The sequence below is a fragment of the Harpia harpyja genome, chromosome 8, assembly GCF_026419915.1.
Source record: "Harpia harpyja isolate bHarHar1 chromosome 8, bHarHar1 primary haplotype, whole genome shotgun sequence".
NCBI classification, from domain to species: domain Eukaryota; kingdom Metazoa; phylum Chordata; class Aves; order Accipitriformes; family Accipitridae; genus Harpia; species Harpia harpyja.
The window spans coordinates 51901644-51920095 of record NC_068947.1 but is presented as its reverse complement, the minus strand read 5'-3'; the positions used below and the strand labels follow the sequence as shown (position 1 = coordinate 51920095).

At 49.4% G+C, this 18452-nt stretch overlaps 1 protein-coding gene across 2 annotated transcripts; it reads left to right on the top strand.

The window, feature by feature from the left end:
• Positions 1–27: 27 nt before the first annotated feature.
• Positions 28–9885, top strand: LPAR5 (lysophosphatidic acid receptor 5). 2 transcript variants are annotated; one of them, XM_052794786.1, is made up of 3 exons: positions 28–253; positions 1701–1798; positions 8261–9885. In XM_052794786.1, exon 3 carries the CDS (start codon positions 8582–8584, stop codon positions 9692–9694), a length of 1113 nt encoding a protein of 370 aa, XP_052650746.1. In that variant the 5' UTR covers positions 28–253; positions 1701–1798; positions 8261–8581; the 3' UTR covers positions 9695–9885. The 2 variants fall into 2 exon arrangements, with proteins under 2 accessions (XP_052650746.1, XP_052650747.1); XM_052794787.1 differs by lacking the exon at positions 28–253 and having other exon boundaries at positions 1179–1798.
• Positions 9886–18452: the final 8567 nt, after the last annotated feature.

Genomic DNA, 18452 nt, shown 5'->3' with positions numbered 1-18452 from the left:
CTGCTTTCTGGAGTCAGCACTCCGGGGCGGCAGGCATGTTGGGATCTGCAGCATCAGGGTGTAGCCTCCGACACACCCCCCAGTAATCTGGTCTTACCTGCTGTCGACTCAGAGAGCGGTGAAGAAATGCCAGGGGTTGTGCTGCTCTTCCCCCACGAGCTGAGCCTCCAAGAGACAGCGAGGGGCAGAGGTGTGAACCCACCTGGGCGGGGGGAGACAGAATTCACGGGCTGATGCACCGAGACGGAGCGAGGTGAGTGAACCTGGCTGGGTGAGGGATGCTGCGGGGCAGCGCGGGCTCGTTGCCTGGGCTAAAAGTGCCACCGTGTCCTCCTTTTCTGACACACACGGTAAAGCCAGGGCTGCCAAGTGTGTGCACACGGGTGCGGAGGGCGAGGGCCACGGGGGGGGGGTGAAATTTCCCACAGAGGCTGTCAGAGACTCCTTTTGCAAAGGAAGAAGGACACCCCACCCCCGGTATATCTGCAAGCCTTTATCAGTACCAGAGCCTTGATGGGAACTGAAGAAGCACAAAAAGCTGTGAGAACAAAGATCCCAGCAACTAGGAAGTGAGAAAGAGGGTCTGGTTAAAAAAAAAGAGGCACTAAAAAGCAGCAGGGTGAGATCAGTAGTTCGGGTGCTATTGTACCCTCCAAGGATTTATGAGCAGCGGGAACATATATCCCTTGGCATGTCACTCCCTGAATGAGAAGGCAGCGATGGCAGAACAAGGCAGGCAGGGAGTGAGAAAGTCAAACACCAGCAGCAACAGCCAGCAGATGGAGGAGCCGGGCAAGGACGGAGGAGAAAGAGGGAGCCCACAGGCACGGCACCTTCGTCTCGGGGCAGCTGCTCCCGGGGAAGGACAACAGCAGGATTCGGAGTGTCCCCCATGACCCGTGTCTTCTTCCAGGTGTGCTGGGACTGGCAAAGCAGAAACAGGACTTGAAGCAGCAGAGTGCCAGATGGGCTCTGCAGAAGGGCAGATCCCTTCCCAACTATACTTGGCAGTGCTAGGTTGCAGATGTCCTGCTAAATCAGCCCTTGCACTTTCCTAGCATCGTGCCTCCTGGAGCATTGAACGACAGGGATTGACATTTGTGGCAAACATGCCTTTGCCTGCCACAGGCACTGGCACCTCTTCAGAGCTCGGTTCTTTTTGGGTCCCTGCCACGTGCCAGCAGTGCACAGCTGGGACCCCGGGCAGGGGCTCAGCCCCAAAGCGCCCAAGCCCATGGGGGGACTGAGAGGACTCCCAGCCTTTGCACTGGCTAGTGATTAAACCAACTTTGCTCTCACTTCCTCTATTTCACTTCTACCTCTTGTTTGGCAATGTTTTGGGGAGGGGATGTTCTAATTTTTCCCCTGTCAGTCCTGGGGTTGGCTGAGTTAGCATGGGAGCGAAAACGAGCAAGTATTTGGCACTATGACCCAGGGCAGGTCTCCTGCAGTTGCAAGGACACCTGGGTGTTGCTTCTTTTGTGATTACCTTTGCTTTCATAGGATGTGTTTTAGCTTATCAGCTTTGGATAGCAAAGTTCATGCTTTGTGGCCAGCCAGAAGCACATCAGGAAGTGAGAAAGGAGGGGAGATGAACTGCGGCACGGCAGACGTAGAACCAGCCATGGTGCGGTAGGGGACAGCTGTGATTTGGATGAACAAGTAGCCAAAGAGCCCGCCTGGTTCTGTTTTGATTCAAGCTCCTTGCAGCTGTGGTGCCCGGATCGAGACCTCCGCAGTGACGGCGATCGCTAGCCAGCAAGCCCTCGTGCACCCTTGGCTCCTCACCAGCAGAGAGGTAAGCAAGATGGAAACATCTGGGGAGCTGGATGGTCTGGGCGCACTGGGCACCGGTCCCCCTGAGCTGCTGCACATGTGCTGCCAGACCTGACCACGGGGCACTGGGGGGAACCTTCTACGCCTCTTCAGTTGCCTAGTGAACCTCGAGGTGCAAGGTAAATCTCAGTATTTATTCAAATGGAGGCTTTCTTGGGGATCCTGTGGTACTAAAAGCACAGGCAGCCTGCAGAACTTACTTGCCAAGGCGCCCACGATGGAAGTCCTCTTCCATGAGGCCCTCAGGAGGTGAAGGGGGGAGACACCTCTAGGCAGTAGGCAGCAGCAGTGTGATCAGATCCCACGAGTTAAATACAAAGGTCTCAGCTTCGATGTCATGTATCTATCGTTAAAAACAAGCCATCCTAAGTCTTGAATTAATGCCTTCACAGTTCTAATCATCACAATAACCTAATTTCTTGGTTATAAAAAAGGTGAAAAGTGGGGCTTAAATATCACCTACAGCAGGTAAAAAGCATCCACATTTATGAAAAAATATACCTTCTATCTCTAAAGCAAAGTTGAGTGGGTTTTTTGAGGTTTGGTGTGCTCATGTTATTTCCTCTTAGTTTCACATTTACTAAGCGAGCTCGTGCAGTTTGCTTTTTCAGCTGCACTGCTCTGCACCCCAATGCCACATTCTCTGTCTTCATCCCCAGGGCAGCCCCAAAGCGCTCCAGAGTTTAAATAAGTCACTCTCAGAAACACTGACCCTGCAGCATACTCAGCAAGATTTTTCTAGCTGTCTTTTTCCACCTCATTTCTCAGCCCCATGCATAAGCCTGTATCCCACCACGCTGTGCTCCTTCGTCATTTTTACGGTGCTCGGAGGCAGTGCCTATTGGTGAGATAGCGTCAGGAGAGAAGACGCCCAGGACCGGGCAACGAGATGCCCGACACACATCTCATCTCAGGGCACGCCTGCCTGTTCCAGCCCCTGTATGCAAGTTCAGCTAGGGTTTCCCACCCCCCAAAAGAAAAAAACTCAAAATCCCCGTGGGTTTTGCATGTCCCATGGGGCCTCCCTGCCTAGCAGCTCTTTTTCTGCCTCTGTCGAGAGGTGCCCACCTTGGGCCCGACCTCCAGCTCATCTCAGTCCAGCACCCCACGCCAGCCAGGGACCGGCGCAATTCCCGAGCGCTTGGGGGAGTGGGGTGGTCACAGGAGGGGAGGATGGTGCATTCTTTTCAACTAGGTTTTTTTCAGGGTTGTCTGCCTGTCCTCCAGCATCATGTTCTCCTCTCCCCTCAGACAGCAACAGGAGCTGATGTTGCCCCCGTCGCACACCTATGCCAGCGCCTCTTCCTCCCTCACTTCTGTGTTTTCCTTGGGTTTTTTCCTTTCCTTCTAGTTTCTGCAGCTCCACATCCCTGCAGCGGGTGCTCATAGCATGTGTGTGTGTGTGCACGTGTCGTGTCTATGTCATTCCCCCCTCCCAGAGCAAGAACACTAGCAACAAATCAATTTTCCAACTGAAAACCAGAAAGAAGTATCTGCCTAGGGAGCATCTGTAGTTCAAATTGCTCTTTTCAGTCCCTGCTGGGGAAAAGGCCATGGTCTGGGCAGATGGCCTTCAGGAGCTCATATTGGTCTTCACCGAGAGGTGAAAAGATGCTTCCTTCACCTCCTGGGCCACATAAGGTCAGTCACAAACCAGAAAGTTCCTTCAGGATTTCAAGAGAGCATCTCGTCGTGAGGAGGATGACGATTCAGCTGTGGTACCCCTGCCTCCTCACGCAGCTGATAACTTGAGACCTGTCAGCGGCTTTCGCGTAGAACAACGCGTACTTGAAGTTCTTTTAGAGGCAGCCACAAAGAACATGGGCTGTGGCTCTCAGACGTTAGCCAACAAGGATAATCTAACCAGTTTCAGCTCTTCTGTCTCCCTGCTACCAGCCTGCTTTACCTGTAGCTTTCCTCTTCAGCGAGGGACAGTCAAAACAGTATCTTCAGAGCTCTGCAGAGAAACGCTCCGTTCCCACAGCTTCCAAGGACCGTGCATGTACGCATCTCATTACAGGTCTCTGAGATCTTGATTACAGTATCTGTAGCATCAAATTTGAGACTATCAGCTTAGCTTCAATAACACCACCGTTAGCAGATTCTTACTTCTGTGTTTCAATCCACTCACCCCAAAAAATCCCCTCAAAAAAACCCAATCTATTTTCCAGTCCCAGTGATCTTTGCTGCCAGTTTAGAAGTCTGCTGTTTGATGTCTCGAAGGCTGAAGGGCTAGTATGTCAGGAAAGACCACTCAGAAAAAATGAAAAGGTGATGATGGGCAAAAAACTAAACAGATTTCTTGCACTGATGTTGATGGCAGGAAAGCCTGAGAGATTTCCACAGCAGAAATTCTCTTTATGGCAGCTTAAAACTGCTTTTAAAGGCTCACTAGCAGACACAATTTGAGAAAAGGCTCTTGGGGGATTCCAGACCAGGGAGCTTGTTGTCTGTGCTGAACAAATTAGTAGAAGCTATAATAAAGGAAAAAATCAATTGGCATGCAGTCACATCTAATTACTGGGGAAGAGTCATCATGGCTTTTATAAAGGGATGCTGTGTCTCTTAGTCCTTCTTTGAAGGAGTCAACAAGCAAGTGAACAGTGGCCCATGTTGATTTCTAAAAGGCTTTCAAAAGGGCTTGCACCAATGGTGCTTAAAGAAATTCAGCGGAAAGGTGTCTACCTGGCTAAAAGGTGCCTAAAAGACAAGACAGAGAATGCGGGTAAATGGTTGGTTTTCTCAGTGGAGTTATAAGACACCAGTGTTGGGGCTTGGACTGTTTGACTTATTCATGAGGGATGAATAATAAAATAACAAATCTGTTGGAGACAAAATTATTCAAGTTAGAAAAGATGAGGGTTGGTTGTGAAGAACTGCAGAGATTAAGAGAAGTGTGAGTGACTGGCGTTAAAATAACAGCTGAAATTTCATCTAGCAGTGATGAGAAAAATCAAACAACTGAACTGACCATTACCTCTTGCAAATGAGATCTACGCCTACTCAGCTCAGTGCATCCACATTATCAACATTGTGTGGATTTTGAGCACCCCACTGCAGGGCTCACAAAGGCTGTAGCAGAAGTGGAAAGGTGCTGGGGAGGGCAATAAGGACATTCAAAAGCACAGAACAGCTCCTCTGTGAGGAACAACTATGAAGACAAGGACCCTTTAGCCTCAAAAAAAAAAAAAAGGTTACTGAGGGGGAATATGATAGATGTTTATAAAGTCATCAGTGATAAGGTGAAGGTGAACAGGTATGTTTTTTCCACTTTGTCTTCCAGCACTGAACTGAATCCAGCAGGTGGTGATTCAAAAATTAGTACAAGGAAGTGGTTCTCCACCTGAGATGCGATTAAGCTGTGGAACTCATTGACACTCCTGGCACCAGATGTTGTTGTAGATGGTAAATTGTACATCGACTCAAAAAGCAACTGGAAAAAGTCATGAAGGAAAAGTTCCCCGAGGACTACTGAATACAAATAGGTCACCTCTGGCTTGGGAAATGCCTGGGCTAAAATAGGCTGGAAGCAGGAAAAGAACTTGAGGGAGCATAACTACATGATTGCACTGTTCTTACATTATCCCTTCACCATCCATGATTTGAGATGGAATACGAATTGCAGATAGACCACTGATCTCACACAGTGTGGACTGTGCTTACGTATTATATTCTCTAGAGGTGTTTATTGAACACCTTTTGATAAAAATAGCTTGTCTGTGGAGACAAGTCACCTTCACCTGACACCTGGCTGGTCTGGGCACACGTGTTAGAGCAGGTCGTGGTCTCTCACAGAGTCTCAGTCTCACTCACTTTGCCTCGGTCAAGACAAAGGTCTCACTGGTCCAACCTGCAGTCATTGCAGGGTTTTGGCTCTAGCAAAAGCCGGCATGTCCTCTTTGAGATTTTTTGAGGCATTTAATCTTTTCACTTGAAACCAACAACATTCTTGCATGTTTGCCTTGTCTTGCTGGATTATCTTATATTTTAAACTTATGCAAGTCTTCACACAAAGTTTTCATCCACCAAGGAGGGTGAAATCCACTCAGAACAGCTTGACAAACCAATAGAAGTTCCTCTAAGAAACCTGTCTTGGTGGTGGACCTCCCCAACACCACGAAAGAATGGGCAAATTGACAGCTGTCTGCTCTCATATTAGACTTCCACTTTCATTGTTTAACATATTGGTGCCAGAATGAATCTCTTCCTACCTGTGAGGTCAGCACACGCTTCTGTCTTTAATAGATCCTCCCTCTAGATCTGTGCGTTGCCCCACAATGCCATCCAGGAGATCTGACACGCTTGTCATGCCTGTCAAGTTGCTGAGTAGCTTCCTCTTACAGTAGTATCAACCTTACATAAAGATTTCCTCTAGACAGAAAATTCTACTTTCCTTTTGAAGTAAAGCACAATCTATGTGGGCTCTGTGAGGGAGTGTCTATCTAACCCCTGCAAACAGCTGTGGGGAACCGTGTCATACTTCCCAACCCCTACTCCACCGTGACAGCTTTGAGAGCAGATGTCTAATTTTAGGATCACAGCATAATTAAGGCAGTCTCTAGCCCAACCTCCCACTCAAAGCAGTGTCAACTAGCAGATCAGATGAGGTCACTCTGAACTTTACAGAGTCTGGTCTTGAAAACTTCCAAAGATGGAGACTCGACAACCTGTGGCGGTCAGTTTGTCACAGATTCTCTCTGCCGCTCCTTCCTCCTCACACTCTTGCCCTGCTCCAGCGTGGGGTCCCTCCCACAGGACAGAGTCCTCCACAAACTTCTCCAATGTGAGTCCTTCCCACGGGCTGCAGTTCTTCATGAACTGCTCCAGCGTGGCTCCCTTCCCCGGGCTGCAGTCCTTCAGGCACAGACTGCTCCAGCGTGGGTCTCCCACAGGGTCACAAGTCCTGCCAGCAAACCTGCTCCTGCGTGGGCTCCTCTCTCCATGGGGCCACAGGTCCTGCCAGGAGCCTGCTCCAGCGCGGGCTTCCCATGGGGTCACAGCCTCCTTCGGGCATCCCCCTGCTCCGGCGTGGGGTCCTCCACGGACCGCAGGTGGAGATCTGCTCCACCGTGGACCTCCACGGGCTGCAGGGGGACAGCCTGCCGTCTCACCATGGGCTGTAGGGGCATCAGCCTCCTCCGGCGCACCTCCTCCCCCTCCTTCTTCACTGACCCTGATGTCTGCACAGGGATTTCTTTCACATATTCTCACTCCTTTCTCTTCCAGCTGCTATTGCACAGCAGGTTTTATCCCCCTCTTAAATCTGTTCTCCCAGAGGCGCTACCACCATCGCTGATGGGCTCGGACTTGGCCAGCGGCGGGTCCAACTTGGAGCCGGCTGGCATTGGCTCCATCGGACACAGGGGAAGCTTCTGACATCTTCTCACAGAAGCCACCCCTGCAGCCCCGCCGCTACCAAAACATTGCCATGCAAACATAACACAGGGAGGCTGCTATTATATCCCCTGGAGCCTTCTCTTCTCCAGCAGAACAAGACCAGTTCTCTCAGCATCTCCTCTCGGGGCACGTGCTCCAGCCCCCAGACCATTTTGGTGGCCTTCCACTGGACTCACTCAGTTGATCAATGTTTGGCAGGACAGTGCTACCATTAGTATCTAAAGTGGTTACCAGCCTCACACTACTTTGGAGTCACAGGTATGTTTGTCCACACGAATCCCATGGCCCTTCCTTCTTTACTGTGTGCTCCCTTACCTGGCTGTGCTGCTCGGTGTTCGTGGGACATGGGCTGCGACATGCTTTACGGTGTTGTAAGTGGGAAAATGATCTGAGGACATGCAATCCAAATAAATACCACTGGTCCCATGCAGGTGAGAACACTAAAGGAACTGTATGAATGGAAGAAACGTAAGGAATTCCAACTAGCTGGGACTCGGGTATGTGTGGGTTGTTTCACCGAGGAAAAGGAGCTAGGGTGGAGTCAAGTCTAACTGTAGTATAATTCTTTTTATCTGCAATGGATGTACAAAGTCCTGCTTCTCTGATATAAAACAATACTACGCAGTTTTTATTTAAGTTCCTTCCAGTCAGCATTTTTCCCTCAAAACGCTTGCTCTCTTCTTTTTCTTTTTCTCTCTCTCTCTTTCTTTTTCTGGAGCTGGCTTGACTACTTCCCCTCTGTGCTCTTGTGCTGTCCCTTTCTTGTATACATGTGCTTCCAGCAGTGATCAAAGCAACGTGCATTTTCTGGGGCTGAGCGATAAATGATTCTGTACAACAATTACCTCCTCTGTGCTCTGGCTTCTTCTGCCATATAATTACTCACTTTTCTACTGTCCATTTTTCTTAGTCTTCTGGTTTCTTTGTGAGCTCTTGCTGCAGAAGCCACCATGGTGGGATTTTAACATTTCAAGAGATTTCCTCCTCTAACTTAAACTCTTCTGTCTTGGTCTTCCACTCTGACCAGGAATTGTGCCGACAACTGGCAATGACCCTCCATCGCATCAGCATCCCCATAACCACCGGCAAGAATTGCTGAACCAGAGGCAGAAGCTGACTCTAGGTGACTACATCACACCCCTGCCAGATGACCGCGGACCAGCAGTCCAAAGCAGCACCAGTCAAGAGAGAGATGTGCCCATCCACCTCCCAGCTGCAAATGAGGGGAATGACCTGCCTGTCGCTTCTTAGAGGGGAATGACTTCTCTCAGTGCTTTTCTCTGTGCCTCCTTAGCCCACCAGCAGGCTCAGCCATCTCAGCGAGACCCTCCCCTGATTCCCGCTGGGCATGTCAGCTTCCAATACGTCTCAGACATGCAAGGATTACAGCTTCCACCACCACCTCCTCCTGCCCGGCTACATCCTGATATTCATTACAGGTTTGATGCTGAACGTGATGGCCCTATGGATATTCATCCGCTACCTGCGCCTGAAGTCTGTAGTGATGATCTACATGTTCAACCTGGCCGTGAGCGACCTCACCTTCACGCTCCCTCTGCCGCTGCGACTCTACTACTATTCCAACCACCACTGGCCTTTTGGTAACACCCTGTGCCAGGTCTCTGGCTCTGTCTTCCAGATCAACATGTATGGTAGCTGCCTCTTCCTCATGTGCATCAACCTGGATCGCTACGCTGCCATCGTCCACCCGCTTCGCTGGCGGCATCTGCGGCGCCCCAAGGTGGCCAAGCTCCTTTGCCTGATCGTCTGGGTTGTGATCTTCATGGGCTCCATCCCCACAGCCATAGTCCACAAGCAAAACCACTGCGAGGTGCAGAACCAGACCATTTATCTGTGCTTTGAAAGCTTTAGTGACAACATGTGGCAGAATAACCTCTTCCCCCTCGTCGTCCTGGCTGAAATCTTGGGTTTTCTCCTGCCTCTCAGCTCTGTGACATACTGCTCGATTCGGATCTTTCAGGAGCTCTGCCAGGACAGCCAGACGAAGACGCTGCGACAGCAGAAGACCATCCGTCTCCTCTTGGTCAATCTGGTCATCTTCATCATTTGCTTTGTGCCCTACAACACTACCCTGGCAGTTTATGGGATGATAAAGGCCCGGGTGGTGAAGGCTGAGCAAGAAACACAGGTCTCCGTGCGCCAAGTATTAATTATGACAATGCTGTTGGCCAGCATGAACTGCACGCTGGACCCCTTGATCTACTACTTCAGTACTGAGGGTTTCCGTAACACCTTTAAGAAACTGCGGCGGGGACAAGCCTGGGACTCAGAGATAGGGACGCTTAAGAAGCAGGTTGTGCACAATAAGTCAACCCGAGGCCACGCTGTCTCAAAAGGGAAACAGTTCCCACCGGGGGACTTCATCTGTCCCAATGAATCTTTGCCATCACTTCCTACTGCAGTATTTTTGAATGGCCCTATCGAGGACTCGGAAATATAACCACAGAAAGGTCACGCCATTGCAGAGTTGCAGAGTCACCCATTCAATAATTACAGCAAGACTGTGGGAAACAGCTCAGGGTAACTTAGCAAACTGTTTGAGGGAGCGCAGCAGACTGTACGTGGGTGAACGTGATGATACAAAGCTGAAAGATGAAAGGCTGTTTTGAATAAACGGAGGTGTCTTGGTGATATGGTCTCACCTGACCCTTTTGGTACAGGAAACATAGTGGGGAACAAGGACTTGAAGCAAACCTACTGCGTCCAGCTCTGGTCAGCATAGATTCCTATAGCAAGTCCATCCTGCCTGAGCACCTCCTGATTATCTGGGGATAATCGGAACACAGCTATGGTACTCACTGCTGACAGAGTGAATTTAGTCGTAATGACTGAGGACAACTTTGGTTTTTTTTTTAACTAGGTGCTTCGATTTGAGTCTTAAGTCCAGCTTGGGGCACCTAAATAAGTATCTTAGTTTTCCAAAAGAGTTGAAGTATTTAGCAACCCTTGTTGGCGTCAAGGAGAATAGCTGAGTGTTTAGTACTCTTGCAGAAAAGAGGTTCCTAATTGTATAGTAAGTCACAGACCTTAGCAAAACAACCTTTAGGAGGTATGTCAAATGCGCTTGTGCAGCTGTACACACACGCCGCACAATGGCTATACATTTACCTAAAGCAAAACATCTTGGGAAACGCTAGCGTACTTAAAAATACACCCGACATTCGTAATGGCCCCAGAAAAAAAGACAGGATACCAACACTGTCGTCATTTCTGAAGCTCCCATTAACAGTAGTGCTTTGGACTTCCTTGTCACTTGGCCACAGGGTGATTGATTTCAGGTCTGAGTGATTCGCACTGTTAAAAAGAAATGATGTCACAGAATGAGGCTGCGGTGAAATATATTTGCTTGCACTGTTTGTACATGCTTTTTCAGCCCGCACTGTATGGGAAAACCCTATAAATCTCCCCAGCAGCGAGAGATCGAGCTGTACACCGGCAGTGCCAGAACCCCCAGTTATGCACTCCTGCTAGTGACCAAGGGTTGCCTTTCCACTTGCACTGCAAAACAGCCCCTCTGTGGCTTCCAGCAGGACTCGGGCTATCCCAGAGTGGGTCCATTAGGGTGTATTTGAATTTTTTGGAAAATGTTAAAAGAATGGTAAGGGAAAGTGACAAGAAATGCTGTTCAGAGTAAAGGCCTGGTTCTTAGACTTCTAAATGAGCAATGAATCTTATTTCAAGTCCCTACCTCATGACGGCTACGGGAATAAATGGATTGCAATGCATCATGGTTTAGTGTTACAATACCGTTTAGGCGATGCGGGGTTTTAAATCCATCTTTCCAGTCTCCCTTGCAGACCTCTACTACAGGTGACTGTAGAAGCAGGTCTTCGAGAAGACCTGTAGAAGATGATGAGCCTCTCCACAGAGAGATCCCTGTGTCACAGGCTGCCTTGGGAGACACACACCCCAGGTAGTCCAGCTCTGTCCCCTTTCTCGACCCGTGCATCACCAGCAGACCAGCCTTGAAATACGCCTGCAGATGAAGGACATTTAATTGTGTCTGAGACATGCAGTGAGAAAGGTGGAGGAGGGCTTGCGGGGCAGTAGGTATTTCTATTTTGAAAATTCAGGACTGCCATGTGAATGTGAGTCATTTGTGACACAGTGCAGCTGCAGAGGAAGCAGAGCTGTGTGCATACCTTCTGCTAGGGTCTGATGTTGCCCTTTGTTCCGGGATTTACGGGGTAGTGGAGCGATATTACAGCAGCTGCACTGCTGTCCATTTCCGCATCTTCCTCTACCTTCCTATTTCCTAGACCCCTTTCCTTGTCCCTGTTCCTCTGGTCCTTTCTCCCTTCCCCAGATCTAATACGCCATGCACCTGAGCACCTAGAGCCTTCGCCGCTATGTTTTCCTCCCTGCCCAGAGAAGTCGAATTTTTCTTTCCTCTTAACTTGGCTAGAGCACTGTCATAAATTCACAGAAAGATTTGGGTAGGAAGGGACCTCTGGAGGTCTCTACCCCAACTCCCTGCTCACAGCAGGCTGTTGGGGTCCGTGAGGGCTGGCTGCTCCCTAAAGGAACGGCAGCCGAGAGCCAGCCGTGGTGACAAGGCAGGCAGAGGAAAGGGCTTCCCCAGCAAGGGGTAGCAAGGCAGGTACAGCGATGACAGCCGGGTTCAGCCGAGAATCTAGATTGCCAGACAAGCCTGTGGTGACGAGGCAGGTCCAAGGTTAAACTAAGAAGTCAAGTCAGCATCAGGGTCAGGTCTGGAGGCAGTAACCGGGGTGAGCCACAGTCCGGCGATTGCCAGACAAGTCCGTCGTGACAAGGCAGGTCTTGGGTCAAGCCAAGAAGCCTATCCATGGGTCTAGATCGACACAGTGCGCGGCCGGGCACGGGCAAGACTGCTCAGGCAGGAGGCAAGGGCCAGAGCACCAGCTTAAAAGCAGCTCCCAGGGCAGGGGATCAGCCCTGGCTGAGGCTCCAGCAGAGCTTTCTGAAAACTCTCCCCAAAGTCACCAGAGGGAAGGGGCAGCCCCAACTGCCCTGCCTCTGACCCAGCCCCGAGCTCACACAGCCAAAGCCCCAGGAGCGGGGAGGACGCACTCAGGACCCCGCGCTAGTTCAGGTTGGTCAGGGCCTCATCCAGGTGTCTGCTGAGCACCTCCAAAGACGGAGATTCCTCAGCCTCTCTCAGGGCACGCACAGCCCAGCACAGCCGGTGCTGAAACATGCCCTGGGGAGAGGCTTTTCCTAATGCTCTGCGGGAATTTCCCTTGTTGCAAGTTCTGGCTGTTGCCTCTTGTGCTTTCGCAGGGACCACTGCGAGCAGAGTCTGGCCCCATCTTCTCTTGGCAAGCATGAATGAAATGTCAGGTGGGGGACACCACTCTTTTGGAAGAGGCTGCTCCTCCCCCCCCGCCAAAACACAGCACAGAACTTCTCAAAAAGAACATCAGAAAACATCATCTTTTCTTATAGTTTAATTCCTGAAAATAGCAGAACTATTTTTACCTGGAACATTTTATAAATATTCCACCTCCAGCAGAGAAAATTTTAGCTCAAATATTTTGACAAAATTATAAATAACTGAAAAGCTCATCTCTTAATGAATCGCATCAACCAGTTTAACAATAATGGGGGCTACTGGTCATGCCACACACAGCAGAAAAGTTCCTGACTTTGGGTTTCTGAAGGCTTTCCTTAATTGTTATATATAGGCAATGGTGTGCCCAGTGTGTGCTGTTGCATTTTGTCCTTTGGGTTTTCAGTCTGTTTCAGCTTGCATTGGTTTTGTTTCATTTTTGAGGATTCTAGTCAAATTTAATCGCTTTAGATTCTGGAGGGGATTTTGGATATTTTTCATGTCTGCCAGAGAGAATCAGTGTTCGCTAGGTCTTCTGCTTCTGCGTTTTTGCCTTTGTTAGCCCGAATGTTTTATTCCATCACGCGGTGATAAAGAAGAGAACATGCATGTACTGTCTGTCAGTGAAATGAGTCACTCACCCTATCTTGCTTTATAGCTTCTGTTTAACAAGTATGTATAAAAAAAGCCAAACAAACAAATCTGAAAGTCCTAGGGTATGATGGTGTCCAACAACACCAATTGCTACAAAATGGAACCACTTTAAAGCCTGTGTTTAAAACAACAGGAACAAACTACGTAAAGCAATGGTATTCAAGAAAGGAAAGTTAAATGAGAATATAAGCTGAGCAAAGCCTTTTCAACTTCTATAATTGACCCTCTACGTCCTACTGCGATCATTCTTGAATTAGTATTCCTGCTAAGTATGTCAGGGGTAAAAGATGCCATTTGCTGCTTCCCTGCACTTGTGTCATTCACAGATGTGAACATCAAACAAATGTCTTCCTATCAAGTAAGACTAAACAAGTGAAAGGTCAGAGAGATGGCAAAGGAGCACAGAATGCTTATTCTATATGGATCAGACAGGGTATCTGCAAAAATGCATAAATACATTAGGATTTCAAGTCTTTTGGCTTCCAGAACAGACATGCCAGTCACTTCTGGAAATGGTGCCTTATTTGGATGATATCGAAACATATTGTTATGACTATTAATCGTGATCTTAAATGTATTTTACACTTTCTAGAAACCCACTGACGCTCTGTGTTCTGTAAGTCAGCTTGAAAAGATGTTTCAGAAGTCCCAGAACAAGCCAGACTTAACCTTCAAATTGTTTTTATTACTGCTTGTATTCCTTCCACCACGTACTGGCTGTATGCCTCCCACCGCTTGATGTATCCCTCCAACGAAACACGTATTTTGGATTACAAACGCCCTGAGCAACTTAAGCTGTGCCTGCTTTGAGCTCGGGAGGTTATTCCCCCTCACCCCCAGTCGCTGAGAGTTGAAACAGATGTCCTCCAGAGGTCCTTCCAACCTAAATAATTGTATGATTCCCTGACCTTGTGGTTTAGATGCTGATCGGATATCCCAAGCATTTTTCCAGCTTCTTCATTATCATTCCCTCTTAGAGTTGTTCTCGCTTGGATTATACTTTGTGTACCCTGCCTGCCTTCCAGCTGCAGCCCAAGTCCTTGATCCTGTGACTGAGAGCGGTCAGTCTCAGCTTTGCGTTTCATGAGTTGCTTTTGAAGCCTTTCTTTCAAAGTCTTGTGTTCTGCAATGCTAACAGAATCTCGGCAGAGGCCAGGCTGCTGCTGCGCTGATACCGCTGTACGTCCTGCTGACCAAAATCATCTCAGGGTTTCCTTGCGGTTTCCCACATTTCCATGTCATCCGTTGTCTCTGCTCTTACACTCGAAGAGATCTTTGGGCGTGGATCATTTTTTGTTTGGGTTGCGTAGCACCTTGCACGGCGAGATAGCGGTCTCTAAGGGGTCCCAAGCAAAATAAGAAGAAATAGCGTCATATCACTGAAGAACCTGCTATGCTGCTGGTTTTGTTTGAGGATATTTGGGAGCCAGACATAGCTATCACTGCTTTAACCTAGTTCACTCAGCTAGTAACAGTGACAAGGCAGCGGTGATCTAGTCTTCCGTGCCAGCTGTAAAACCTCCCTGCCCTGCAAATACTACCGCCTGAAGCGCAGGCAGTCACTCTCCGCTTCAGTCCCTGAAATACAAGGGAACAAGAAAGTACTTTTCTCCGGGAGGGGAAGGGGTGGAGGGAAAGGATCAAACTTTTCACCACAAAGTGATGATGAAAGACCTTTTCTGACTCTGGCCGGAAAAAAAAAAGAAAAAAGATGGGGGGGGGGGGGAGGAGAAAACCAGTACAGACATCACTGGGTTATAAAGCAACCTGTCGCCGCATCAGGAATGGACAGAGATGACAGGACCAAACCTGGAGCAGCCTGTCCCGGCTTCAGAGGGATTCCTGCAGGGTGGCCGTCTCTTACCCCTTGCCTTCCAGGAGTGCCTGCGTGGGCGAACCCCCCCCAGCCAGCCGTTAGCCGGGGCGAGCTGAAACGAGAGGAGCGCTTTCACCCCAAAGCACGTTTTGCGGCGAAAAACGTCGTTGTGACCAACTTTACCGTTGGCTTTCTCTTTCGGGTTGGTTTGTTTTTTTTTTTTTAATCTGAAACAACAAAAGAATGTCCGAATCCAAACCAATATATATATATATACACGGCTCCCCCCCCGCCCCGCCGCTCCCGCCCCACTCGCGTTCTCCGCGGCCAACAGCGGCCCCCGGCGGCGGCCGCGGGACTCGGGGTCCAGCCGGGGGGGGGGACGGAGAGAAGATTGGGGGGGGCTCCCGTTAGACGGCCGAAGGGGAAGGAGGATCGGGGGGGGGGGGTCAGCTCCCCGCAGCACCGGCCCCCTCCGAGGTGTAGCCGTAAGGGAGCGGGGACCCTGAGGGCGCAGGAACTGGTTTTACTGGGGGGGGGGGGGGGGGCGGGTACCCGGCCTCCCCGGGCGGGCTGGGGTCGGGGGGGGACACCCAGTGTCCCCCGGGGGGGGGTAGTGGCTGCCAGCCGGGAGGCTCGTCGCCAGGATTGCGGCCATCAAGGCTAATTGCCCTGCGTTATCGTGCAGCAGGGCACGGCTCTATTTCTCGTTCTGTCCTCCTCTCAGCCTTTGGGGAAAAGCAATTTAAAAAAAAAAAAAATTGGTAATAAAGGGAAGAAGCTGTAAACCAGAAGGAAGTAAAGGTGTGAGTGCTTCTTGCCCGGGAGCGGGGGGAGAAGGGGAGTTAATTTTGCGGTCAGGACAGCAACACCCCAGTACGAGGTGAAGAAGAGAGAAGCAACACCAATAAAAGGATTTGAAAGTCATCTCGCCCATCACGCAGGGCAGCGTCTTCCGTGAGGGTTTTACCTGATCAGAGCCTGGCAAATGCTGAACTCGCACATTTAGGGAGCGCTGCCATAAATGAACCCCCCCCCCCCCCCCAAAAAAAAGGTTTCGAAGCCCTGCACTTTGGGTTCAGAAATGCCAGACTTAGTTTTCTCCTTGTGGGCTCCTTGTGCATAGGTGTCACGGTTGTCCTTGGTTACGCAATGACAGATTGTTTTCCCCACAAAGTCCCTTCTTTGTTCCCCGCGTAGGAAGAACACCACTCAGAAAGAGAAAAAAAAAGTAGCTATTTGCTATTTTTCTTCTTTTTTTTTTTCCCCCACATGCAGTATACAAATCCATCAGCTATTTACTGCACGCACATAGCCGAACTCCATTCTGCAAACGGGGCTACTGATCTTCTCATGCTTTTCTGTAGTATTTATCATCCCTGCATCCAACAGCTTCATAAATTTGAATTAACTTCTTTCACAAGAGGCCCATAAGCCGATATGGTATTATTACTATTTTATAGGCAGGAAACAGCAGCTGAAATGTATGTTCTGCATTACTTTGGATGTCACTTTTCAGAGTGCTATATAGCACATATACATTCTTTGTGTCGCTCTGACTGATTTCAGTCACAAATACAAGACCTAAGCAATTCTGCGAATCAAAGGCCAAAGTCTCAAGCCGAGAGCCTTTGCAAGAAGGGGCAAAGGATTGGTGGCTTTGGGGGACAATTTGGTGCATGTGCTGATGCCCAGTATCACCTGGGGGCTCTGGGGCAGAGGCAGGGGCGGCAAGGGTGGCGGCAAGGGGTTCACAAACACTGTGTTGCGAGGAGATTAATTTTTTCAGATGGTTCTATATCAGTGTGCAACATCTAGATAATGAGCAAGGGGAATTAGACGTTCTCATTGACGAGCATGCATTTGATATAATTAGCATTACAAAAAACCCAGTGGGACGATTTGCATGATTGCAGCGCTCGAATCCCCCGGTTAGGGCCTATTCAGAGGGGACAGGGAGGTTAAAAAAAAAAAAGAAGTGTTGGGGAAACATGCTGCTATGGCTTAGGGACAGCAGTCGCTGCTGTGCAGCTGCTGAAAGCATCGCTGTGTGCCCGGCAGGCTGCGGAGCTGAAGGGGCGGCCGGGGCGGGGGGGATGCTATGGGAGACCTGAATCTGGGTGCTATGGGCGACCTTAATCCGGGAGACATGCGAGAGACTCCTGCAGCCATAGTAAGGGTGCTTCGTTAGCACTTGCCGAAATTATTGGTGACAATTTGTGAGCAGGGAAAGGACCGGCGCTGCCACAAGCTGGCTCGGTTTTGGGGTACGTTGCAATGGGTAGCGAGGCATTAGTTGCTGGCCTGGGAATCGGAGGTTGTCTTCGTGACCTGGTTGCCTTATGTGCGCATCTGGAGCGTAACCTGAACCACCAACACACACGCTTGGTGCTCCAAAAGGACCTGCCTCCAGAGGAGGGAAGTGATGTGGGGAACTGGGAAGAAACACAGTGATAGAAAAATACCAGTGAGATCTGGCAGTTGGTTGCACGAAGTTTATTACCTAGCCAAAGAGCCCACGGCTATAAGCAACCGGGGGGGAAATGCCATCTTAGTTCAGAGGTAATATGAATGAGAAATTTAGAAAGTAAAAGAGTAAGACAGACAGAAAGGTGACACGGGTCATTCTGTCATTCTGCACTTTGTACTTTCTAATGGCGAGGGAAAGGAAAGCCAGTGGGTGAGACACCGTGACTTACTGGACAAGGAAGAATTAAATATAGGAGAAGCAATAGGAAAATTCTCTGGTTACTTAATTTAGAAATGGTATTTATTGACTTTAACTGTTTCGGAGTAACTGCCAGTGGCAATATATCATCAATCTGATAAGTAGATCATTGCCACAGGCAGGGTGACATCAGTGCTTCAGAGGGAAATGGTCAGGCTCATCACTTGAGCTATTTTTGAAGCTTGAGAAGGCCCTGTCGTACACAGAATTCTCCGTTTTGCTTTCTTCAAACCTGACCCTGTGCTACTCTGTTCCCTCCATGCTGTCCTTCCTCATGTCATTTTCTAGACATGCAGTCTGAAAGTACTAAGAAAAACTACTCTCTTCCAAAAACCTGAGGCACTTTGCACCAAAACCATAATTAAGCTGGGAGAGCAACTTCCCAGGGACACCAAAACATGAGATGAAGCTGATTGTGCCTGCCTTTTCCACCACTTCTCTTTCTGTCGGGGTGAATTCTGTAGCCCTCTATAGGGGGTAGCCTTCACCAATTTAAAAAATAATTTTAAAAAAAAGGTCTTTCCTAGTGGCGTGGGTTTAGCATGGAGATGGCGTTAGTGGTCCTGAGAAATAACCTCCTCAGCGCTGATGGTTTGATCCGTCTGAGCTTTGTATCGCTTTTCCTGCCTGTCGGGCTGAGTGGGGTGGTGGGTGGGCGTCTCAGAGTCCGACAGACAGCTCTTCCCCGT